The sequence below is a fragment of the Heteronotia binoei genome, chromosome 18 (genome assembly GCF_032191835.1).
Source record: "Heteronotia binoei isolate CCM8104 ecotype False Entrance Well chromosome 18, APGP_CSIRO_Hbin_v1, whole genome shotgun sequence".
Lineage (NCBI taxonomy): Eukaryota > Metazoa > Chordata > Lepidosauria > Squamata > Gekkonidae > Heteronotia > Heteronotia binoei.
The window spans coordinates 45,416,934-45,443,049 of NC_083240.1; the positions used below are offsets into that span (position 1 = coordinate 45,416,934).

The 26,116-nt window shown below is 46.4% G+C and overlaps 1 protein-coding gene across 1 annotated transcript; it reads left to right on the forward strand.

Annotated features, from left to right (window-relative positions):
- The first annotated feature begins 13,419 nt into the window (after positions 1–13,419).
- On the forward strand, positions 13,420–26,116 carry LOC132587270 (uncharacterized protein C17orf78 homolog). The gene is made up of 7 exons (XM_060259545.1): positions 13,420–13,512; positions 14,269–14,352; positions 16,065–16,334; positions 18,974–19,084; positions 21,024–21,145; positions 23,569–23,673; positions 26,023–26,116. The coding sequence occupies exons 1-7, from the start codon at positions 13,458–13,460 to the stop codon at positions 26,032–26,034; spliced, it is 759 nt and encodes a 252-aa protein (XP_060115528.1). The 5' UTR covers positions 13,420–13,457; the 3' UTR covers positions 26,035–26,116.

Genomic DNA, 26,116 nt, shown 5'->3' on the forward strand with positions numbered 1-26,116 from the left:
CAGAGCTCCGCCTCCTGCCTGCCTCCTTTGCAAAAAAAAAAAAGAATGCATCAATTAATTATTATTATTTTTGAAAAAATCCCTCCTCCCGCCCCCCTCCCCCGGCGGCAGCTGAAAAATTAACTCTTCCCCGCCGCTGCCTGCAGCATCCCCGGGGCGCGACGCCGGGAAGGGGGTTACTCGAGGTCACTCACCTCTGACCCCGCCCCTCGCGGGCTTCGCAGCCTCTTTTTCGCCGGCCGCGGAAGACCGCCTCCTCATTGGCCGCCGGCGCTCATCCAAGCCGTGGGGTGTCACCAATCAGGGACGCGCAGGGAGGAGTGGCCAATGAGGAGACGGCGATGGCCTGAGAGGCCCGGCGAGCTCTCCCATTGGCTCTTGGGGGACGCGGGGAGGAGCCCAGACGCGCTGGCATCTGGCGGCGGCCTCTGGTGACTCGGCTGGACCGATTCTCTGCTCTCTTGCAAAAGGGCGCTGGCGGCTGCTGCTGCTGCTGCGCATGGAGCCAAGTCGGGTTCCGGAGGGGGCGCCTTTAAGACACGAAAGCATTCGTCTGTGCCCTGCCGCTGGACTTCTTGTTGATGCAGCCCAGTTAACATAAACGAACAATCACCAGACCCCCGACTTGAACAAAGCAGTAGACAAGCGGCACCTTTAACACCAACTAAGTTTTATTCGGAATGGAAGCTTCCGTATGCTCTAAGCAGACTTCATCAGACCATGGGATGGAATGGCAAGCAGTCCTAAATATGGAGAAAGTGGCCAGTGAGTTGGTATGTAGGGTCATGGAAATGTTTTTAGCAGATTAAAAGAATCACAAATTGGGGTCTGTGTTTGTTAGTGTTAACTGAGCTGAAACAACAGTGGAGGGTGATAAAAAGCAGCGAGATGTAGGTGTGAAGTGCCATAAATCTGGGGGTCATTCTGGCATTGTGGGTTTAAATAGTTTCTCAAGAGGTTATAACATCTTTATAGTTTGCCATTAGAAAAAAAAAAGAATACATGTGATTCTTTTAATCTGCTAACGAACATTTCCATGACTTTGCATAGATCCAAGTGGGCAGCTGTGTTTCCCATTTTCTCTATATTTAAAGATGGCTTGCCATTCCAATTTTGTCTGATGAAGTCTGCTTAAAGCATACGAAAGCTGACATTCTGAATAAAACTTAGTTGGTCTTAAAGGTGCAACTTGTCTACTCCTTTGTTCTATGACTTTGCATACTAATTCACTGCCAACTTTCTCTAGATTTAGGACTGTTTGCCATTCCATCCTTTTGTCTGATGAAGCGTGCTTCTAGCTTTGTTGGTCTTAACGGTGCAGTTTGACTCCTACTTGACTCTATCGCTGGACTTCTTTGTGCTGTCGCTTTGGACCAACAAGGCTGCTACCCACTTGAATCGCTGCACATTTCAATTGTCTTGCAGTTTGAACGGTGTGTGGGATGAGCCGGGGCCACTCTGCCATCATGTGGGAAAGGCTTGCAAGGAGCACGGGGTGGAGAGGGAGTGATTTGCAGTGTTTGAAAGGACAAGGTTGTTTCATATTTAGATAAGGTTGAGCTCACTTCTGTATCACCCCACAAGAATCATGTGGCTGGCTCGAGACTTGTCATTTGGCAGGGCAACAGTCATCAAGAATAGCCTGGTTTCCCCCCTCCCCCACTTTCTTGGACACAATTTTTTTTAAAAGTTTGAAAAGAAAAATCTGTGTTTTCTCCATGGACACAATCTGTTCAGTGACAGGCTTCGTAGACCCTCTGAAACAAATCTGGAAGCAGTTTCAAGAATCTCAGCTTTCCCGCCTGGATGTTGTAAGCTTCATGAGAGCACTAAAGCCTCAGAGATCCTAGCCTGAGGTTATACATTTCACCAAAAGCAAAATTTGGAAGTTCTTACTTGAGGATTTTTTTTTTATTAAGCTTAAAGAGTTTTGAAAAGATTAACGTAATGACATGGTGACTTCTGTATACACCTACATTGCCACTGGATTTGGCCAAGAGCAAATTTGTTAGAATCCGTATTCTGCCTCCTGCCATGTTTTGCTTTGTGCTGTTATCTTGCTGTGCTGAATGTTATGTCTTTGTGCTAGTCTGGTGAAGGTTATTAGGCCTCCCCCCTCCCAAGCTTACCAGTGGAGATGTTACTGACGGCCTGGGAATGCAGGGGCTTTCTTTGTACCATCTGGCCAAGGATGACTTTCATTTTTCAGGCTGGGATATCTGTGAATGGAACTGTAAATAGTTAGACCTTCAAAGGTCTTGGTGGGTGGGTGGCCTGCGCTTTTTTTGAATTACTTAACGCTTATTGCTCTCACTTTAGGGGAAGGATGGTGGCTCAGTGGTAGAGCATCTGCTTGGTAAGCAGAAGGTCCCAGGTTCAATCCCCAGCATCTCCAACTAAACAGGGCCCAGGCAAATAGGCATGAAAAACCTCAGCTGGTGACCCTGGAGAGCCGCTGCCAGTCTGAGTAGACAGTAATACTGACTTTGATGGACCCAGGGTCTGATTCAGTAGAAAGCAGCTTCATATGTAAGCAGAAGGTCCCGGGTTCAATCCCCAGCATCTCCAACTAAAAACAGTCCAGGCAAATAAACGAGAAAAACCTCAGCTTGAGACCCTGGAGAGCTGCTGCCAGTTTGAGTAAAGACTGACTTTGATGGATCAAGGGTCTGATTCAGTAGAAGGCAGCTTCATATGTACTAGCAGGCAAAGCCTCCCAATGGAGAAGTATGCCCTTGTAACATATCAATAAAGCTTTCTTATGTCTTTATAGTCGAAGTCTAAGTATTACTTGGCAAAACCTCACAAAACTTTGATTTGTACTTTGACAACCCCAAACTATCTGGAAAACATATTTGAAGAAGGACCATTTCCACTCCCATTTAACCTGGCCATTCTTCAGAGCGCCGTTAAGGGTCAGAGCAGGTGAGGAACGGAGGATCAGTGGCAGAACGCCTGCTTTGCAAACAGAAGGTCCCTCACTCAGTCTCTGGCATCTCAACTTAGCAGGTGCTGGGAGACATGTTTCTCCTGGGAGAGCCATTGCCCATCAGAACTGACAACATTGAGCTAGATATACATCAAATGTCTGACTTAGTATGAAGCAACTACAGAAAGTCAATGTGGTATATAATGGTTTAGGGAGATCAAGGTTCAAATTCCCTTAATCTTGCTCAGTTTATCCTACCTCACAGGGTTGTTGTAAGGATGAAATAGCAGGGAGAAGCATGAACACATTGAGCTCTTTAGACGAAAGGTGGTAAAAAAATCTAAGAATATATCTTCATGCAGGAAATCCTAGGTTCAACAAGATCTGATGCTGGTCAGAAGAGACAATACAGAGCTAAACAAACCAATGCTCTCACTGGGTATAAACTTCATACCAGGAACAGGGTATTCTCTGCTGTGGCACCACATTTATGACCTTCGCCGGTGGCCCTAGCAAAAAACTTTCCGTTTATGTAGGCTTTTTGGTGGGTAGTGTGTCAGATTATTTTCCTGCTTGGATTTGTGCTGTTATGCCAATAAAGGTCATGTGATGTGATATGTTTTTCTGCTGCTCTCTGGTATTGATTTTGCTTGGCTTTTCATTATTGGTTGCTTATGTTGTACTTTTATAATTGTTGTGAGCTGCCAGAGGAACACAAAGAGTCTACAGATGGGGCACCCATATCTTTAAAAAGAATCAGTAAAATAAAGGGTTTTTTTATGTTCCCTCTCAGGAAGAAAGTGAAAGGGATATGCAAGAAGTAAAACTAGCTTTGGTATGACCAGCAACATTATATGTGTGGGGAGGGGGAGTATCTCAGTCTTTTCCTTACTTTGCTGCATTTTAAGATTGTCAGCCCTCGGTTGGGAGATCTGGGGGCAGAGCTGGGAGGGGTCTGTGGAGGGAACTCAGCAAGGATGTAATCCCATCAAGTCCCTCCTCCAAAGGTAAAGCACTAGTCGTTTTCAACTCTGGGGTGACATTGCTTTCACGTTTTCATGGCAGACTTTTTACGGGGTGGTTTGCCATTGCCTTCCCCAGTCTTTTACACTTTCCCCCCAGTGAGCTGGGGACTCATTTTACCAATCTAGAACAAACACAGCATGGAACAGGCTGTCTAACCAAAAAGTCCCACAGGTAAGGTTCAAAATTGTGCTCCAATCACAATTTTTCCCCCAGGCATCTGTTCCGGCAGCTGAAGAATAGGATTCCACTTGAGGACACAAGTCCATGTTCAATGCTTGTTTGAATTCCTGGAGAATCAGAGGGTGGGGCCTGGAGATTTAAGGAGAGGAGAGGAGACCTCAGCAAGCCTTTGTGAACTGCTAGCACTTCTGGTGAGTTAGGAGTCCAAGGTTCCCATTAAGCCCAAACGGAAGGGGGGTATACGTTGTCTTGAATTTATGAATGCTCTGATTCAGCACTTTCCTATTAGATCCAACATGCGTCGCATAACTTTTCCCGTAGTTATTTCCAGTAGTGCATAGGACAGGAATCTAGGATACCACTCTGGGATCTATCCTACATATTGGAAGGTGGGGTGATTTCAGATGCCAAATGACATTAGCAGGCCATCTCCACAGTTATTTCAAAGGGAAATTAGAGAGAGACTGCTGAATGGCAACTGATAACAAAGCTCAAGAAAATGCATCTATCTGGATAGGATAGAGACCTGGGTTTCTTCTTTCATTACCAATGCTGATTTCGCCACACCTACTGCCCCTCTGCATATCACACCTAATCTAATCATGCCTGCTATTGTCATTTCCTGCTAATGACAACCTATGAGAGAGAACATGCAGCCAAAGAAGTGAGTAGGACAAGATTTTGTGGCATCTACATGTATCTGAGGAAGCCAATTGAAACAGGTGTTTGAGCTAGCCTGACTGCAGAATTGTGACTCCTTATGCTACCTGAATACAAGAGTACAAAAGACACAAAGACATAAAGAACGTTTCCTTGGCTTTTTGCACTTTAATTGCATTTGAAGGCAACCAGGCAGTCTCCTGCAATAGAGAAGAGTGTCATGTTATTGGTTTGTGCTCACTAAATAATGTTGAGGGATATTTATGCCCATGTGAATTCCCAGAACTGTATTAATATTTATCAGAAATTTTAAAGAATTAAATTGGTGTTTCATAAATACATCACGGCTGTCGTTTAAATTTTATTTACCAATCCCGTGATCTCTCTGGTTACTTTAATCCACCTGGAGGTTGGCAACCTATTCTGGTTACATTGGTACCTTGGGCATTCAAGCCTGGTTGCTTTCCAAAATATTGCAAAGAATCACAAGTTACATCAGATGGCTGATTCATTCCGTTTAGCATACTTGAACTCTGTGCTAAAACCTGCATTAACCACTGACTCTTTATCTGCCAGCATGCCTGATTGCTCCATGTCTTATAACCAATGTTCTGTTCATGAGTGTAGGAGGCAGGGGGAAAGCATTAATGAGACAGGAGAAATATTTTTAATGGAGCCATCACACTAAAAAGTAGGCCGGGTACATGTTTACAGTAAACACCTCAGCACCAGAAAGCCAAGCCCACAATCAAAGGATTTGTTGGATAAACTCTCCATTCTTTTAGGTTTCACAAAACTGCTGCAGATAAAGGGTTGTGAAACGCTGGGCCTTGCAAGCTCTGAGTAAGCAACGAGACAGCCTGTGCCGTCATGAGGCATATCGAGTGTGGCTTCTTCCCATATGGCAGCAGTTCCACATTGCGTTTGCAGCAGTTGGCATCTGCACACGGGGATTCTTCATGGGTGGGATCAGACTGGGAATTTGCCCCAGCGGTCTCTCAGCTTCAAAAGAGCTGTGTCAGGAAGAGACGCACCGTGACAATCACACTGCGCCCCCAACACAGACATGGGCCATGTATGCACTTAGGGGAGCATTCACACCCCACCTGCGCATGGCATGCCTTGGCCTTTCAGACAGCCAGAAACATGCCGGGGGCTACAGCAAGGAGATCACTATTGGGAAGTTCCCGGTAACTCTTCAGTCCATTCCCAGCCTGTCTGTCACACAAGCAGGCAGGCCCCGTAGCTGGGAGGGAGCATGTGGGGGCACTGCCCCCCACCTCCAGGCTTCCAGGGGGCCCTCTGTGGCACAGCCTGCTCTCCCTCTCTCTCTCTGCCATGGCTGAGCTGGTGAAGCATCATCAGCGGTTGCCAGAGCTGGGAGAGCTGAGCAGGGCCTAGTGCACTGCAGCCGCAAAAGCATTAGGGAGAGAGGAAGGAGGCCCATCTGCATGTTTTTTGAGGGGGGCGGATTAAAAAATGATGCCCCTGTATGGGCCCATTCTATCTTATGGCCCCATAGAAGTGAATGGACTCCATACCCAATTTGGCGCCCCCCGTCCAATGGCATCTGGGGCAAAGGCCCTCTTTGCTCCCCATTAGATCTGGCCCTGTGATCCCAAGCCAACTCAGGCCCGCACATGTTTTTAAAAAGGCATTCCCTGCTGTTGCCGTGTGGCTGCCTGGAATCCTGGTTCTGACTTGTTAAAAATCATATTGTAGAGTGTTGGCTATAGCGCAATCCTAAAGCATGTGCTACACCTTTTAAACCCACTGGAGTCAACAGGTTTAGAAGGGTGTAACTGCTTAGGCCTGTCCTTTTAAACGGGCATGTTGCATGAAAGTCAATTAACACTACAATCCTCTCAAGGGTAGCTGCAGCCTGCTGAAATCCATGGTCTTAGTCTGGTGTAACTCAGCATAGGACTGTACCATTAATTCCATTGAGTAATGTAAAATCCAGATTATAAAATAACAGTGGGTTGAAGTGAACCATTTCACATTGGTGAAAAGAGAAAGGAGGGAAAGGAAGATCAATTTAGCTTAATTCATTTACTGTTTCCCCAATGGAGACCCAGAGTGGTTTACATAATTCTCCTCTCCTCTATTTTATCCTCACAAGAACCCTGTGAGGAAGGCTAGGCTAAGAGTGTGACTGGCCCAAGGCCACCCAGTGAGCTTCCATGGCACGAGGTGGGGATTTGAACCTGGTACTCCCAGATCCTTCTATAGTCCAGCATTCTGAACCACCACACCACATTGGCTCTTTGTATTTCAGATCAGATACGATTACTTAGCAGGAGTATAAATGTCTCCAGATACTGCAAGAGACGAGCCCTGCGGCGCAGAGTGGTAAGCTGCAGTATTGCAGTCCAAGCTCTGCTCATGACCTGAGTTTGATCCCGGCAGAAGCTGGGTTCAGGTAGCTGACTCCAGGTTGACTCAGCCTTTCATCCTTCCGAGGTCAGTCAAATGAGGACCCAGCTTGCTGGGGGAAAAGCGTGGATGACTGGGGAAGGCAAACCACGCCGTAAAAAGTCTACCATGAAAACGTCGTGATGTGACATCACCCCAGAGTCGGAAACAACTGGTGCTTGCACAGGGGACAACCTTTACCTTTTTTTTAACTTTCTGGGCACAGAACTCCTGGGGTCACTTTTCCATCCACTCAGGCATGGCCCTCCCTCCCTGCCTTGCCTTGTCTTGCCAGCTGTGGGTCTAAAAATGCCTGGAAATTTGTAAAGCATCTGAATTGCACATGTATGTTTAAATTCTCAGCTCCCTGTCTTGCACTTAGAAAATCAGCACCTCAGGAAACAGCTTAAGTAGAACTGCCTGCCTGACATGGACAATTAGAATAGGAATACAGGGGGAAGCAATTAGATGTGGAATCTCACATCTACAATTTAAAATAAGACAGTCCCAAGACTTCTGGAACAAAAGGAGGATGCCTGTATTTCTATGCTTGTGCCCCCTGTCCACATATTTCTAAGTCAGCCATGAAGCTCACTGGGTGATCTTGCACCGATTGTGCTCTCTCAACCAGCCTACCTCACAGGGCTGTTGTAAGGATGCAGTGCAGGAAGGGAGAATCATGTAAGCTGCCTTGAGATCCTTAGAGGAGGAATTAGATACACTGGCTGGTAAACCCCAGACAGATTTGCAAAAGCCGGTGCTAGCAGTCACAGTGCAAAGGAAGGAAGGGAGCAGGACACAGAGGCAAGTGGCAAAGTCACTTTGGCAGGCAAAAGGTTGGGATCCAAATTACACCATCTATTACACAACTCTAACATTGTCCATTTCGCTTGTAGACCTTTGAATACTTTTGAAAAATCACTGACAGCTCATTCACCAAAAATTGTTTAATTGTGGTTATTTATAAAGCTCTTAATCACAAATTTTGACATCCAGATTCAGTTTTGCAAAAAGCCTGGAACGAAGACTGCAGATGCTTTCAGAAAAGAGTTGGTTTACCATATGAGCCTCTAAATTATTTCATTAAATATTAGACTTCAGCATTACAAACTGTACTCCAGGTGGTACTTAACGCCACTACAAACAAATGTACAAATGTCAAACTAACTAAAATTGTTGGAAGGGCTGTAACGGGAAGGGTACTTTTTGACATTGCCAGTGGGAGTGCCCTCGGGTTAGTAGTGTCTGGAGTCAAATCATACCCATCATAGATAAAATTGTTCATGTTGAACTTCCACTGACTTCTGAATCTATTCTATTAAATTGTAGGGCTAAACACAAAGTCCCTAGTTCTGAAATGGAAATTACATCTCTTCCTTTAATGATGATGATATTGGATTTGTATCCTGCCCTCCACTCCGAATCTCAGAGCGGCTCACAATCTCCTTTACCTTTCTCCCCCACAACAGACACCCTGTGAAGTGGGTGGGACTGAGAGGACTCTCACAGCAGCTGCCCTTTCAAGGACAACCTCTGCCAAGGCTGTGGCTGACCCAAGGCCATTCCAACAGCTGCAAGTGGAGGAGTGAGGAATCAAACTTTCAGAAAAGTTGATCTAAATGCCATCACAGAGGAAGCAGTCCTAATGCCCTTCCAGAAGTTAATTCCAGGGGCATACAGCAAATTTCGAACAGAAAGCTTTCATGTATAAGCTTCTTTGGAAACAATGATCAGAAAACTTTCAGAAAAGTTGATCTAAATGCCATCACAGAGGAAGCAGTAAATATAATCTCCAGCGCCACCTAGTGTCAAAAGCAGGAAATAGAATAGTCTGCCATTGTCCACAGTCTGAGTCCAGCGGCACCTTTAACACCAACAAAGTTTTATTAGTTACGTTTCCACCAGGAATGGTAACCATGTAAAAAAAAGCATTATTCCCATGTGGTCCCTGAATCTGTTGAACATCTTCATTAGGCTGTATGGTAATTTACTGCCCACCCGCCTACCTATATGTAGGGACTGGTAATTTCCATTTCATTGTTTCCAAAGAAGCTTATACATGAAAGCTTTCTGTTCGAAGCAGGGCACTGTGGATTCAGAGTGTTGAAGGGATCTGGAGTGTGAGCAGAATTTACTGTAAGAATCCGGAGAGTGACTGAGATTTGCTGTATGCCCCTGGAATTAACTTCTGGAAGGACAGGAAATTGACACACTTGTGCTCAACTCACCTGGAACTATTCTGGACTTTCCTTTTACTGGGGTGAGGCGTAAGCAACCAAGAGAATGGCCTGAGACTAGTCTATGTCTACTCAGAACTTCAAGTGAAGCAGAACTGATGACTTTTGAACTCTGCCTGATGCTCCTGAGTTCACTGTTCCCACCACTAACAGGTTTTCTATTCTGGATGTACTCCCTGAAACAGAGACACCATTAGCTGATACTGCTCCTGATATTTCTGCACTGGGACCAGTGAGTAGACAGCCAATCTACGGTGGGCTTTCCTCAGGTTTTCATAGGATGGGGAACAAGGGGGCTGATGTGGCTGCTGAAATTTCTTGCCTGGCAGCCCGGCCATAAACATATCAAAATTGGAGACTGGTGAGCAGATGTACCCTTAACTGCGGAATGCTGAGAGTAATTAACTGAGACCCTGCCATTACACTCCATCTGTCTCCTGTCAATCATGGAGGTGGCCTAAAAGCAGGATATAAATGGAATAAAATAAATAAAATAAATAAATGTTCTTCTTTGAAGTGGGACAATTGGCTGTGTACAGTTATTGCCCTGGTCTCCAGACCAGAGAAATACAGACCAATCTACCATTCCAAATTATTTTACATTCTACTATTCATTACATTACGTTACAATCTACTATTTTAATCTATTAGTCCAAATAAGAAATAAAAATAAAGAGGACATATGCCCTTTTGGGGGTTGGGTGAGAATACAGATGTAAGGGCTGAATATGGTTAGCATATGTGGTGAGATAACAAGCCAGTATCCCTGTTAAGTCCTGGGGATTCCATTGTTCTGAATGTTGTAATAACTTGCAAGTCAGCAGTTTCTCTTTCTAGTCTCCCAAAGTTCCTTTGCAATAAAACGGCTACTTTGAGGTCACCCACTGAATGTCCTGGATGGCTGAAATGTTCTACAGGTTTCTGTCATGATTCTTGATGTCAGATTTGTGTCCACTTCATAACAGATTCAGGTGGGTAGCTGTGTTGGTCTGAAACAACAGAACAAAGTTTGAGTCCAGTGATACCTTTAAGACCAAAAAAGTTTAATTCTGGGTAGAAGCTTTTGTGTGCATGCACACTTCTGATACATTGGAGTGCATTGCAATGTATCTGAAGTGTGCATGCACATGGAAGCTTCTACCCAGAATTAGACTTGTTGGTTTTAAAGGTGTCTGACTGGACTCAGATTTTGTTTCATAACAAACAGGTTTAGGTTAGGTAGCATCTCTAAAAGTGCCAGCTTCTCAAGTGATCGATGAGATGTAGTAGTTATTTATTTCCTGATGATGATGATGATATTGGATTTATACCCCACCCTTCACTCTGAATCTCAGCGTCTCAGAGCAGTCTACAATCTCCTTTACCTTCCTTCACCCCAACAGACACCCCGTGAAGTGTGTGGGGCTGAGAGAGCTCTCCCAGAAGCTGCCCTTTCAAGGACAGAGTCTCAGAGCGGCCTTCCACCTCCTTTCCCTTCCTCCCCCACAACAGACACCCTGTGAGGTGGGTGAGGCTGAGGGAGCTCTGACAGAAGCTGCCCTTTTAAGGACAACTCTGCCAGAGCTATGGCTGACCCAAGGCCATGCCAGCAGCTGTAAGTGGAGGAGTGGGGAATCAAACCCGGTTCTCCCAGATTAGAATCCGTGCACTTAACCACTACACCAAACTGGCTCTCTCTTCAAGGCTCTCTCTTCATGCTGCATTTCTCTTCAAGGGAGGCCGCTTACAGCATTCTACTCCCTTCCATTATATCTTCACAGCAACCTGTTGAGGTGGGCTAGGCTGAAAGCGTTACTGTCCCAAGTTCACCCGACAAGCTTCCATGGGACATAGGGATTTGAACCTGGGTCTCCCAGAAGCTAGCTTGACACTCTAACCCAGGGGTGTCAAACTCTTGCCAGGACAGGCCATGTGTGTAGGGTTGCCAATCCCCAGGTGGGGGCAGGGGATCCCCCCATTTGGAGGCCCTCCCCCCGCTTCAGGGTCATCAGAAAGTGGGAGGGGAAAGAGAAATGTCTGCTAGGCGCTCCGTTATTCCCTATGGAGACCGATTCCCCTAGGGCAGGAGTAGGGAACGTTGGCTCTCCAGATGTTTTTTTGCCTACAACTCCCATCAACCCCAGCTAGCGTGGCCAATGGCTGAGGGGGTCAGGCAAAAAACATCTGGAGAGCCAACGTTCCCTACCCCTGCCCCGGGGGATAATGGAGAATTGATCCGTGGGTCCCTGGGGAGGCTGCTTTTTAAGGTAGAGGCACCAAATCTGCTGCATAGCTTCCACTGCCTCTCCTCAAAACACCCTCCAAGTTTCAAAAGGATTGGACCAGGGGATCCAATTCTATGAGCCCCCAAAGAAGGTGCCCCTATCCTTCATTATTTCCAATGGAAGGAAGGCATTTTAAAAGTGTGCAGTCCCTCTAAATGTGATGGCCAGAACTCCCTTTGGCGTTCAGTTATGCTTTTCACACCCTTGCTCCTGGCTCTGCCCCCAAAGTCTCCTGGCTCCACCCCCAAAGTCCCCAGATATTTCTTGAATTGGACTTGGCAACCCTTCATGTGTGTCATAAAATGTAATGCCAGCTTGCAGAAGAAGAAGAAGAAGATATTGGATTTATATCCCACCCTCCACTCCGAAGAGTCTCAGAGCGGCTCACAATCTCCTTTACCTTCCTCCCCCACAGCAGACACCCTGTGAGGTAGATGAAGATACTGGATTTATATCCTGCCCTCCATTCCGAAGAGTCTCAGAGCGGCTCACAATCTCCTTTACCTTCCTCCCCCACAACAGACACCCTGTGAGGTAGATGAAGATATTGGATTTGTATCCCACCCTCCACTCCGAAGAGTCTCAGAGCGGCTCACAATCTCCTTTACCTTCCTCCCCCACAACAGACACCCTGTGAGGTGGGTGGGGCTGGAGAGGGCTCTCACAGCAGCTGCCCTTTCAAGGACAGAGTCTCAGAGCGGCTCATAATCTCCTTTACCTTCCTCCCCCACAACAGACACCCTGTGAGGTGGGTGGGGCTGGAGAGGGCTCTCACAGCAGCTGCCCTTTCAAGGACAACCTCTGCCAGAGCTATGGCTGACCCAAGGCCATGCCAGCAGGTGCAAGTGGAGGAGTGGGGAATCAAACCCGGTTCTCCCAGATAAGAGTCCGCACACTTAACCACTACACCAAACTACACCAAAGTTTATATCTCTGGTTGCAGAGATATAAACTCTATAAAGCAGGGGTGTCCAACGGTAGCTCTCCAGATGTTTTGTTGCCTAAAACTCCCATCAGCTCCAGCCAGCATGGCTGATGGCTGGGGCTGATGGGAGTTGTAGGCAAAAGACATCTGGAGAGCTACCGTTGGCCACCCCTGCTATAAAGGACATGGCTCTCATTTCTAGCTGGACATCGTTTCTCAAATTCCTGAATATAATGGAAGTTAGTTAACAGAGCCGCAAAGAGTCGGACTCGACTGTGTGACTGAACAACAACAAATTAACAGAACCATTCTAGAACAGATTAGGACACAATGGAACGGAACAGTGTCTATACCAGACTGCAGGGTGCAGCGAAGTGGCTTTGCCAATCAGTAAACAAAGATTACTTGAAGGTCAGATTCGTCCCCCCTCCCCAATTACACTGTGCTTTAATATTTAATTGGCGATTTGGGGACACTTTGCTTATAACAGATGTTCTTCTTTAAAAATATAATTAACTAAACTCCACTAAAGGAACGTCTCTATCTACCTGTGGCTGTTACTGGTTCTGAAACTGATTAAATTACAAAGCAAACAGAAAAGCTGATGAAATTGTCAGAAGAGTAAATGCAATTCCAAGGCATTTTTAAATTGGTGCAAGTGTGATATTTTGGGAAACTGTTTTTGTTTCTACTTATTGCTTGGACTGGTAATTTTACAAACCTCTCTACAAGAACCCCACCGTTTCCCTGCACTAGAGGTACATGTGCTTACTGGAGGGGGGTGGAATTGGAAGTGAACGGTAAATTGTTCTTCTCATATTATGGATGCCATACTGTCATTCAGCTTATTGCTTATACAAAACTTCAGTCAACCAGGTGAGTGGCTTTCCCTGTTTTAAATATATATCTATATCTATATATTATTTTAATAAAGATTCCAGCACAAAAGATAACAGGAAGGTGTGGAGAAATGCCTTGTCTCCTGGGAGGCTGGCAACAAGCAGGTTTTGACTGTGTGCTTTAATCATTTTCCCCCCTTTGAGCTAAGAACAAACAGGAGGGAGGAGGAAGTTAGCTCATGGGCTTCCAGACCCATCCATGCGGTGATGTCACATCATGATGTTTTCTTGGCAGACTTTTTTTGTTACAGGGTGGTTTGCCATGGCCTTCCCCTGTCATCCACACTTTACCCCCAGCAAGCGGGTACTCGTTTACTCAAGAGTAAAGGAAAAGCCCCCACCCAGGAGTTAGCAACCCCTAGGTGCGCAGGGTGGAGCGGGCCTGCAGGTCAGAGCAGGCACATTCTGCCACAGGAGGAATTTTGCAAGATGTATGATATATCCAAAATAAAAGTATGATAAATTATTTTCCTTTCCCAAGTCAAAGATGCCAACAGTCTGATCCTGCATATACTTACTTGAAAGTATGTTCCTCTGAGAGAACAAAGGATTTTCCCCAGCCATGGTTTCTACTTGTGTTGGGGACTGGTTTCCATCTCCTTCTTGGATGAAAACAATATAATTTCAGATCTTTAAATCAAACTGCTAAAGTGCCATGATAACGTCCATTTTTTTAGTACTTCATGCACAAATGCCATCCCTGCTATTCATCCTTTCTATCTTTTACTTTCAGAATTCAAGAAATATGACTGTAATGTGCAAATATACTCAGAGATCTTTCCAGAAACCACTAGAAGTATGTTTGTTATAATGAAAGGTAGGTAACATTGCGTAAAGCCCTCCATGATGACTGAAATCTTCCCAAGAGGCTCTATTATATCTTATATTTTGGAAGAGGTTCCTTTAATGAGATTCCCAGACCCTCCCAGTGCAGTAGGGTTGCCAAGTCCAATTCAAGAAATATCTGAGGACTTTGGGGGTGGAGCCAGGAGTAAGGGTGTGACAAGCATAATTGAACTTCAAGGGAGTTCTGGCCATCACATTTAAAGGGACAGCACACCTTTTAAAATACCTTCCTTCCATAGAAAAGAATGAAGGATAGGGGCACCTTCTTTTGGGGCCCATAGAATTGGATCCCCTGGGGGGTATTTTGGGGAGAGGCACTAGATGCTATACTGAAAATTTGGTGCCTCTACCTCAAAAAACAGCCCCCCCAGAGCCCCCGATACCCGCAGATCAATTCCCCCATCATTCCCTATGGGAATTGTTCAAGAAGGTGCATAATGGTTGTGGGGGCGGGGCTTCCCCTGCCGGCCAGCTGGCTGGGGGAGGGGGGAAGCCTATAAAATCGGGATCCCCCGCTGGGACCTGGGGATTGGGAAGCCTACAGTGCAGATACTTTAAACCACTTCTCTGGGGTTGTGCCACAGTGGCAGCCCGATCCCTCCATTCTATCCTATGAGCCCATATAATGACTCCATTCTATCCTATGGGTTTGGGGTGGCCAAACTGTGGCTCAGGAGCCACATGTGGCTCTTTCACACATTTTGTGTGGCTCTTGAAGCCCCCACTGCCCCATCAATTGGCTTGGAGAAGGCATTTGTCTCTTTAAAACACTTCTGAAAGCAAGCAAGCCAGCCAGCAGCTTGGAGAATACATTTTAAGTTGCTTTCTTTCTTTCCCTCCCTCCTTTCCTTCCTACCTATCTACATCTCATGTTCATGTCTCGCAGCTCTCAAACATTTGACATTTATTCAGTGTGGCTCTTCTGTTAAGCAAGTTTGGCCATTCCTGCTATGGGTCCATAGGACCGAATGTAGGGATTGAGCTGCCACTGCGAGATGGGGGGTGGGGGGAGATGCCAGCCCTGCCTAGGGTGCCAGACAGTCTAGGGCCGACCCTGCAGGTCGACTTCTCCTTCTTGAAGATAGATGAAGCTTTATTAATTATTTGTTACAAGTGTTCTTTTCCCCCACTGGGGCACTGCCAGGAATAACAAATGCCAAAGCTAACTGTTCTAAAAAACATAGTCCCGCAATTCCTTCCCCCACCTATACCCAACATTCTACTCAAAGCAATAAAAAGGCATTATTCTCTAGGCTAACCAAAGCATTACATAGTTCAAAGAAGTAAGGGGTTATCAGAAGGGTGTGACCAGGTGGCACATGCGAGGTTAACATATAAGTGTTTCCAGAGCTAGGTCAATTCACACGGGAATGCATTTCATGTTGTAACTCAATTCTCCCAAGGATGAGAGATATCCTCCAGATGGTCAGATGCAAAGGAGAGCAGGCATGTAAAGGAATGGGCAAAGGGGAAGGGGGAGGGAGCAAGGGAGAGGGACAAAAGTGGACAATAATAACCACGGCAGACAATATGTTTCTATAGTCAACTATATGATTATGCTAAAGGCCCCTAGCAACCCATATTAGCAATGTATGGCAGAAAACCAGGAGGGGTTCTGACATTAGCACTGGTTACACTAAGAGTTCAAACACTTATAAAGTCATCTTTTTTTTCTTTCTGCAGAAATTGTAGAAATGCCAATAAAAAGAGAGCTCAGCAGAAACCACACCATTGTTGCGTTGCGATGTTCTGGAGCGCAAGGCCCCATGAAGGTACACCTCCTTGTTTCCGAGAAGATGCACAGAGGCAAAGCAAAAGGGACGTACCTTCTCCAGAGCCTGACACTCAATGCGGACCCAGAGGAGGAGGACTGTGCGGCCAAGTGTTGCTTCGTATCCGAGGATCACAAAAGAAACTCCCAGAGGCCGGCAGAAATTAGACTTACCGGGAAAGGTAATGGGGGAGGGGGGGAGGAGCAGATGCTAGAGTTCTCACTGCAGCCGGTGAAGTCATTAAAGTACAGCAGAGGTCATTTTGTAGAAAAAGAGGTTCCGGAGCTTAGTAGCACAACTCATTTGCATATGCCACACCCCCTGACATTGCCAGAAGGTTTATTAAATTAGATCAGCTCAGCATCTACCTTAAAATGCTTCTTGAATTATAGTTGTCATAATAAAACCTTACTCCCTCCCATCATACTTTTAAAATTCCTTAATGCTATGTGGCATGATGAAGATTTCCACCTGTTTGCTTTATATGTTGTGGTTATCTTCCCATTTTTGTGGGGGGAAATATTAGAAAGGTTGTCAGATCTTAGAATTCAGCAAAATTTTCACAGGGGGTTTGAACAGTGGAACCCAGAAGGGTTATTTTTTGGGGGGCGGGGGGAGGTGTAAGAAAGAAAGAGCACAATATAATTTAGATGTTCTGGAGCTCCACTCCTGTGAGCTCCTGCCCAAAATGAGGCCTGAAGTACAGAGATATTATGGAACTACCCAGCCATAAGAGCTGCATCAAAACAAAGCATGTGCTCCACTCTGCTGGCGGCCTACATCAGCAAGATGCCCAGGTGAACATTTTTACCTGGTACCTAAAACTCACCAAGGGGAGGTACAACATAGTTGTACAGGACAGGGAGTTCTGTTAAAAATCTAGATGACCTTATAGTTTGTGACTACCTGCCTCACTTCCGAGGGTGGGGCCACCCAGAGCAAGGCCTCCCGCAAGGATCTTGTCAACATCTGAAGCTGCCTTCTAGTGAATCAGACCCTCTTTGGTCCATCAAAATCAGTCTTGTCTACTCAGACTGGCAGCAGCTCGCCAGGGTCTCAAGCTGAGGTTTTTCATGCCTTTTTAGCTGTTTTTTCACTCTTTTTAGCTGGAGATGCCGGGGATTGAACCTGGAACCTTCTGCTTACCAAGCAGATGCTCTACCACTGAGCCACCGTCCCTCCCTGATCCCCAACCACGCAATCCTTCAGAGACCCCAGTACCTGTCTATTGAGATTTATATGGTTATAAGTAAAAAATAGTATTCTGCCTAGAAACAGTTTGCAGCTGCCCTTGGGTAAGCATCCTGTCATGTGAAAGGGCTTTTTTCTTTGTGGCAACCTACCTACATACACAACGACATGGAGACAACAAACTCCACTTATCTGTATCAATCAGACCAGCTGTGGCTGTTACTGAGACACGGAATCTATTTTGAAGATATTCTGCAGAGGGTTATTGGCTCTGTGATGTCTGTGATTGTTAAACATCTGGAGCAGAGGTCCATCAGTGGCTATTAACCACAAGGTATTGTTGGAACTCTCTATCTGGGGCAGTGATGCTCTGTATTCTTGGTGTTTGGGAGGGGCAACAGTGGGAGGGCTTCTGGAGTTTTGGCCCCACTGATAAGACCTCCAGATGGCACCTGGGTTTTTCAGCCAATGTGTGACACAGAGTGTTGGACTGGATGGGCCACTGGCCTGATTCAGTGTTCCCTCTAAGTTGAGTTAGCGTGAGGTAGATCACAGATTTTTAGCCTCCAGCTCACACATTTTTGTCTTAGCTCAGGAAGGATGACCCCAGAGCGCACTAATTCATGCAGTAGCTCACAACTTTAATGCCAGGAGCTCACAAAGTAGAATTTTTGCTCACAAGACTCTGCAGCTTGGTAGGAACAAATCCAACATGGCCTCTCTTATGTTCTTATGATTTGTAGATCTACATCTACTTGCAAATATTTAGTTGGCTATTTTGAATCAATATGTGGCATTCACCTCTACTGGCTCCATGTACTTGTCAGCTCCCCGTCCCATGTCTTCCTTACCTCCACAGCCCCTAAGTTTTTCCATCATTCTTCCATAATCCTTTACCCCCATGGTTTTTAGTAATGTGTAGTCATCATGCACAGAATCACCCCAAAATGTTGATGAACATTCTGTGCCATTACAGTAGTTAAGAACTGTTTCCCCCCCACACACTTAACATGTTGTAAGCGTTCTATGACATCATGGCAAGTTAGCAACCAACATGGGGCAGCCAGATTAAAAAAACAAACAAACAGGATATTTCACAAGGGCTTAGCAGCTGTGGAAACTCTATTGATGAAGATCTTCTTTGCTGCTCAAGTTATTTTTGTTGAGACTTACTTTCAGATGGGGCGGTCCTTATCAATAGGTGTAACTAATGACGGCATAATTCTATACAGACTAACCCTCCATAGGATTGCACAGTCAGGTTTCTGCCAGGTCCCATTTAGTGGGTGTAGCATTTCATGGCTTTTACAGTGTAAGGAAAAAATCCCAACAGAGCTGTGCACATCAGCTGTTTTAAAGTTAAAACTATGATAGATTTCAGTAGTAAAACAGCTTGGAAGCCAATCTGGTGGAAAAGTGGGATATTAGTATATGAAACAAACAAATGCATAAACCCATGCATAATCATTTCTGAAAATTCAAGTACCCATTCTTTTACAAGATAATATGCTGGGAACTAGGGTTGTCCTTTCATTATTTTTTCCCTCTGCAATTCCCCTCTCTGCACTTCTCAGATTATCTGAGAAGTTTCTCCATCTTCTCCTTTCCGATATAAGTTTTTATTCACAGTGTTTCTGCCTGGGGTGCTGAATTGTTCTATCAGCAGCAATCAGTCAAAGAACAGCATCCTTGCAAGCAAAGAACAGATCATGAATGAAAGCTGCACTGAACAAATACGTGGTAACTATTTCTTACTTAAATCTTGCATGCTGAAGACTGACTAGTGAATATATTCGCTAGGATGTCTCCCATAGCATAACTGAGCAGGGAAGGGTCTGAACGTCTTCTGTATGATTTTAAAATGAGTGTGTGTCATATTGAGTTTAACTTTATAATACTGTAAATGTCTAGTTATTTCTTTATTTACTTCCTATGTACTCCCCTTTCTCCCCCCGGGGGGGGGAGCAAAGCAGTGTACATCATTCTCCTGTCCTTCATTTTATTCTCATACTAACCCTGCACAGTAGGTTAGGCTCTTCAATAGTATACCACTACCATACACTTTTTAGCACATCAGTTACGGACACGACCTGAGTTCGATTCCAGCAGAAGCTGGTTCAGGTAGCCGGCTCCAGGTTGACTCAGCCTTCCATCTTTCCAAGGTCGGTCAAATGAGTACCCAGCTTGCTGGAGGGAAAGTGTAGATGACTGGGGAAGGCAATGGCAAACCACTCCATAAAAAGGTCTGCCGTGAAAACGTGAAAGCAGCGTCACCCCAGTCGGAAATGACTGATGCTTGCACAGAGGACCTTTCCTATGGACAAAATTAGTCAAATTTAAACAATAAACATAACCTTGAAAATATGTTGCATATGCCCACAATAGGCTCAGGAATTTTCACTCTCTAAAGTCACACGTTTTGACTGAGTGAAACCTTGTTTTAAGAAGGAAGGAAGGAAGGAAGGAAGGAAGGAAGGAAGGAAGGAAGGAAGGAAGGAAGGAAGGAAGGAAGGAAGGAAGGAAGGGCCATTTTAGAGTTGTGGTTAAGGGGGACAGACTCTTGATTCCCCACTTCTTCACATGCAATTGGTGAGTGACCTTGGGTCAGCCACGGTTCTCTCAGAGCTGTTCTCTCAAGAGCAGTTCTCGGAAGAGCTCTCTCAGGCCCACCTATCTCACAGGATGTCTGTTGTGAGAAGAGGAAGGGAAAGGAGATTGTAAGATGTTCTTAGACTCCCAGTGAAGGGTGGGGTATAAAGCCAATCTCTTCTTCTTCATTGCAGATTATTTTTTCGGTGCTCTCCAACACTTCTAGTGTTGAAGAACATTGGTGGGAAAAGATTTCTTTCCCCTAAAAATGTGAAGGGTCCCCTCCCCCCACAGGCCTTCATATCTCTAGTCATTTGGGGCCTGCACTTCCAAGCAGAATCTGGCTGGTGAAGCCACAGAATCACCCCCCTGCTTCAAACCAGATGAGTTTGTTTCCCCCATGTTTCCTGTGGCACCTTCTGGACTCACTGCCCAGATGCTACAGGAGAGGGGGGGGGCATTTGGATCAGGACTGCGGTGCTGGGGAGGAGGTTTCAGACTTCAGACAGTTTTCCTGTGTGACTCATCCTTCAAGTTCAGCATTAAAGGAGATTTTTGTGGCCATTACCTCCTCTGGATTTCTTACACAAAGGCTGCTCTATCAGAAGGGACAACAACAGGTGTTCTAGAGAGGGACACCTGGCCCAGGGGGTGCTATCCACAGGGCAGCTTGCATGCCTAAGCCTTAATGCAATTAAAGGCAGCAGTGCAAAAAGTTTGGTAATCAATAGGGGTCCTAGATTTGCACCATGTGGACTTTATAGGTCAGCCCCCCCCACCAATATCTTCAAACAGCTCTTCAGCTTACGGCTGCTAAACTCCAGGCCCTGGAAATTTTCTGTAATTAGAATTTATCTCCAAATAACAGAGATGAGTTCCCCCAGAGAAATTGGATGCTTCGGAAGGTGGAATCTATACTCCCCTGAGGTACCTTCCATCCCCAAACCCTGTGCCCCCAGGCTCCATCCCAAAATCTCCAGGAATTCCCCAACTTGGAGTTAGCAGCCCTGTGTGACTGCAACACACCCACTGTCTTCTGCTCTCTCCCATTATACACGCAGAACGTTTCTCTTTGTCTTTCTGCTTGCAGGCAAAAGCGATCTGGAATACAGGAGAAAGAGAAGCATGCATATAAAAATAGGCATCCTCTGTATTATGTTTCCAGCGGTGCTAGGCATTATTGTCTTTGGTGTATGTGAAGTTCCCTTGCCGGTAAGTTGACCGAGAAGGCCAGTTGGCTGCAACATTGTGCGAAAGTTCTAAATTCATTAAATAATGGTCGTGCTTATCCCATGAGCTTTTCAAGTCCTGGAAGCTCATCAGAGATGCAGGAATGTGGGGTGGATCTAGAGTTGCCAATCCCCAGCTGGGAGCTAAGAAAAAACTCCCTGGTCGTTTTCGCACTCACCTTAATCAGCAGCGACGACCCTCTTCAGCGCGCAGGATCTGCGCGGATTTCGCACTAATTGCCGCGGAGCACCCAGAAGAGCCGGAAAGTCCGGACGCTTTTGCAGCGCAAACGGAAACTGGGTTTTGGCGGTTTCCGTTTGCGCCGCAAAAGCGCCGGGACTTTCCGGCTCTTCTGGGTGCTCCGCGGCAATTAGTGCGAAATCCGCGCAGATCCTGCGCGGTGAAGAGGGTCGTCGCTGCTGATTAAGGTGAGTGCGAAAACGACCTCTGTGTAAATATTATAACAAACTTGATATGAAAAATGCAAAACTATAAGTGCTCCAAATGACAGAAATACAAAAAGTCCATACATCTCAAGTAGCAACCATTTTCCATAAATAACCGCACTAATATAAGTTTACACATAAGTAGACAGCTGAAAAAAATAATGAATATTCAATCTTTCCCTGATGGATTGCCAGTCATTTTTGGTATCAGTTTCAGATCAAGAATCCTTCTTCCAGGGACGATTAAAAATTCTAGCTGTCCCAAAGACTCAGTTCAATAATTGTCCTTTATCTCTTAATCAAGATATATGTGAACATTTTTCTTCCATATGTGCCTTTAAAGTTGTGTGGTTAATCCTTTTTGCTCAAATTTTCAATCAGTATACATACAAGCTCAACAAAAACCAGAAACGCTGCTGCCTATATATTACTCTGGCCAGCAATAGGGCCTTCTACTAACGGCCACCATTCTGGTAAGGGTCTGTCTGGGAGGGCCCAGAGCACCCATCTGATCCCTATATCTCCCTTCTTAACAAACACTTTCTATCCATGAGTGACCAAAGAGACATGAAGACCCAGGCAGTATAACAACAGCAGGTCTATTATAAGCCCTCAAGAAGGAACAAGTGGGTTGGAAAAACTTTCAGTGCAACAGTGAATATGAAAACAGTAAAGATGGTATAAAGAAAAATAACAGCCCTAATGCAACTAGTTGTAACGTGTCCTTCCTCTAATGCCAACAGACTCACCACTCCTTGGGTGAGGTAACCCTCCTGCTGCCTTCTTTCCAACCCCAGTCTTTCCAGAGAGAACCCTCCTGACTGCAGCCTCTCCAGAGAGAACAGTTCCCTGTCTGTAGCTAGGCCTTTTATTTCCTTCCTCCTAGGTCCATCCCTCTGGGCAAGTTTTCCCTCCAAAACTGCTGCCCACCCAATCAGAGGGATAGAAGGGATCCTTGGGAAATGTAGGCCCTGTGTCCACTCTGATACAGGCTTCCCTGAAACTAGGCTTCCCACCGCCCCCCCCCCCCCCGGGCGGGGGACTCCTGGGTTCGCAGCCTCATCTCCCGCTCTTTAAAAATCGGGAAGCGGGGGGTGGTGGAGGGGGGGGAAGAACATACGTGTAGGCTTCATATTGTTGTAGAGCTCCTGAGTCGTTTGTAAAATGTGTGCCCCTTTAAGGCTGGGCAAGAAGCAGGAAACAGGAAGGGCTTCGGAGAACAGCCCCTCCCTTTTTTTCCTTTCGTTTTCACAGCAAGTAGAGTTCTCCGGAAGAAGATCTAGTAAGTATTTGTGTGTGTGTGAGAGGGAGGGGGCAGGGGATTCCCTGGTTTGGAGGCCCTTCCCCCCTTTAGAAAGTGTGGGGGGGAGCGAAATGTCTACTGGACACTCTATTATTCCCTATGGAGAATGATTCCCATAGGGAATAATAGGGAATTGATCCGTGGGTATTGGGGGCTCTGGGGGGGGGCTATTTTTTGAGGTAGAGGCACCAGATTTTCAGTACAGCATCTAGTGCCTCTCCCAAAAATACCCCCCAAGTTTCAAAACGATTGGACCAGGGGGTCCAATTCTATGAGCCCCAAAAGATGGTGCCCTTATCCTTAATTATTTCCTATGGAAGGAAGACATTTAAAAAGGTGTGCTGTCCCTTTAAATGTGATGGCCAGAACTCCCTTGGAGTTCAATTATGCTTGTCACATCCTTGTTCCTGGCTCCACCCCCAAAGTCTCCTGGCTCCGTCCCCAGAGTTCCCAGATTTTTCTTTAATTGGACTTGGCAACCCTACCTGAAACCTAGGCCTTGGATCATGACAACCACAAAGATCAAATGCTTTGGGAAAGTGTTGTTCTTGAGCATATTTTGATAGCGTCATATTTCCAACCAAGCAAATAAACTTGCTTTTCAGATCTGTGATTTCAGCCTGTCTTTAAGTAATGGTTTATTTCTCTTTGTTCAGGCTTGGTTTTCTTGTGAGAATAATCGCAAAGAAGGAGAAAAATACAAAGTAGGAAATGAGAAGAAGGAAGACTTGACTTCTGAGACACCTGGACCATCCAATACGGTCTGTCAGAGGGTCCCCGCCCCCCAAAAAACTGCAATGCAGTCATTCTTCTTTTGTGCGGGGGCACAGACTTTCTTAATAGAAGGAATTCCTTATGATGGACATGGGAAGAGCAATCCTGTGTTGCACCAACACTGTGGTGGCCGGCTGCAATGCTGCTGCTTGCCTCCCTAAGGCAGGGCCGATGCCAGGGTTTACGGTGCCCTAGGTGAGCTGCTGCTGCCCACTAGTGCCACCCCCTCTGAAATTTAAAAAAACAAATAATTGTTGGAGAAATGAAGAAACTTGAAACGATTTAAAATTTTTATTTACAGGTTTTTATTTTAAATTTTAATTCTTTTTTTAAATTGTGAGGTTAAGCAATACAAATTGTGAAAATGCTACTTGATCCTTTTAGTTGGAGGTGCCAGGGACAAGACCTTCACATGGCCATTTCTGCTTAGGCTTCCCAAACCTCCCGCCCTGGCGGGGGACCCCAGGATTTCCAGCCTCTACCCCCGCTCCCCAAAAAAACGAAAGCGGGGGGAGGGGGGGAAACGGCGCCAAGGAGCATGGCGAGCCGCCCCATCCCAGAGCGGGCGATGCCGCCGCACCGCTGCTGCCCCCTCCCTGCCCACCGCAGCTGCTCCTCCGAGATGGGCCCAGGCTGAGCCCATCTTGGAGGAGCAGCCACGGCGAGTGGAGAAGAGGCAGCAGCTGCGCAGCGGCATCGCCCGCCCCGCCTCCGAGGCAAAACCAGAGAAGGGGAGGGCGGAGGCAGGCCAGGAGCATGGCGAGACGCGAATCTGGGCCCTTCTAGGACCCGGACTCGCGGCTCGCCACGCCCCCGGCCCGCCTCCACCCCCCCCCCTCCGATTCCACCGCAGCTGCTCCTCCGAGATGGGCCCAGCCTGAGCCCATCTCGGAGGAGCAGCCACGGTGAGCGGAGAAGAGGCGGCAGCTGTGCAGCGGTGTTGCCCGCTCCGAGACGGTGTGGCTCGCCACGCTCCCTGGCGCCGTTTCCCCCCCTCCCCCCTAGCTCCACCCCAGTGTCTCCTGGCTCCACCCCCAAAGTCCCCAGATATTTCTGGAGTTGGACTTGGCAACCCTATTTCTGCTCCATCCATTTAGTTGGAGGTGCCAGGATCAACACACCGTGCATGCGAGAAAGATGCTCTACCACTGAGCTGTGGCTCCCACCCCCTGGCTCTGTCAAAGTAGAGTAGGAAGGATGAGCGGCAGCAGACAACTGCAAGAGGAGCCAGGTTTTAGAAACTGTAATTGGCTCTTCTTCAGCTTTTACAATTGGTTAATTTATCCCTACTGGGCTCCAAGGAGCACACTGTGCACACGCCATCTGTAACAGATCAGGGGAACACAAAACTGGCCAGGCAGCATCTGCTTTCCATTGGGGAAGGCAGGCTCCAAGGAGCACACACACTGCATGTGGGGAGAGGGGGCGCCTGGCAGTGCAACCTAGGCCAGGTGGCATCCTAGGCAGCTGCCTACTTGGCCTACTCCCACACACCAGCCATGCTGTAAGGCAGGGGTGGACAACGGTAGCTCTCCAGATGTTTTCCCCTACAACTCCCATCAGCCCCAGACAGCATGGCCAATGGCTGGGGCTGATGAGAGTTGTAGGCAAAAAACATCTGGAGAGCTACCGTTGTCCACCCCTGCTCTAAGGGGATAGTTATGCAGTAGCTGACTGGGAAAAGGTGTCCCAATAACATTGCTGGGCTCTGCAGAAGTAGCATCCATGGTGATCCTGTAGGGTTTCTCCCAAGTCCCTCCACTGCTGGTACCATAGTCTTACCATGAATCCTAGAGTGTTCCTGGTGCAATGTGCCTAGTGCAATGACATCACTTCTGGGAGACACAGATAAATGATAGACCAAGACAGAGAGACACAGAAAAATGATAGCTCAAGACAAAAAGAGAGAGAAAGATGGACAGATGGGTGGACAGCCAGACACAGACCAACAGACACAGACAGATCCTCAAGTGTTGGGCAAAGACACTTGTAAAACCACCAGCAGCCCCTGGAAGAGAGGGCCAGGTGTGATTGGGACAGTCCTCCAGCCAACTGATGTGTGATGGGTCAATAGCTGATGCAGCGCACCCCCAGTCAATGGGAGAGCTCCGTTTTGCCAAGATGAAAGGGCTTTTATAGCTATAATTAGGCCCCTGGTCCATATAGCTCAGTACTGTCTAATTGCTTTTCTTTCTCAAAAGCTTGGACTCTTTGACTTACTCGATATATTACAAGAATTGAACCTGGAACTTTTTTTACAAGTGGGCTCAGCAATGGCCCCTTCCATAATACTGTTTAATTTGCTATTAGTGACACACATTTCCTTTGTTTTCTAGGAAATGGTTTAACATCGAGCACTTTTTAGCAAAAATAACCAGGATCAAGATCATTTATATTACTTCTGAAACAATTAAAACACAAATAGAACAA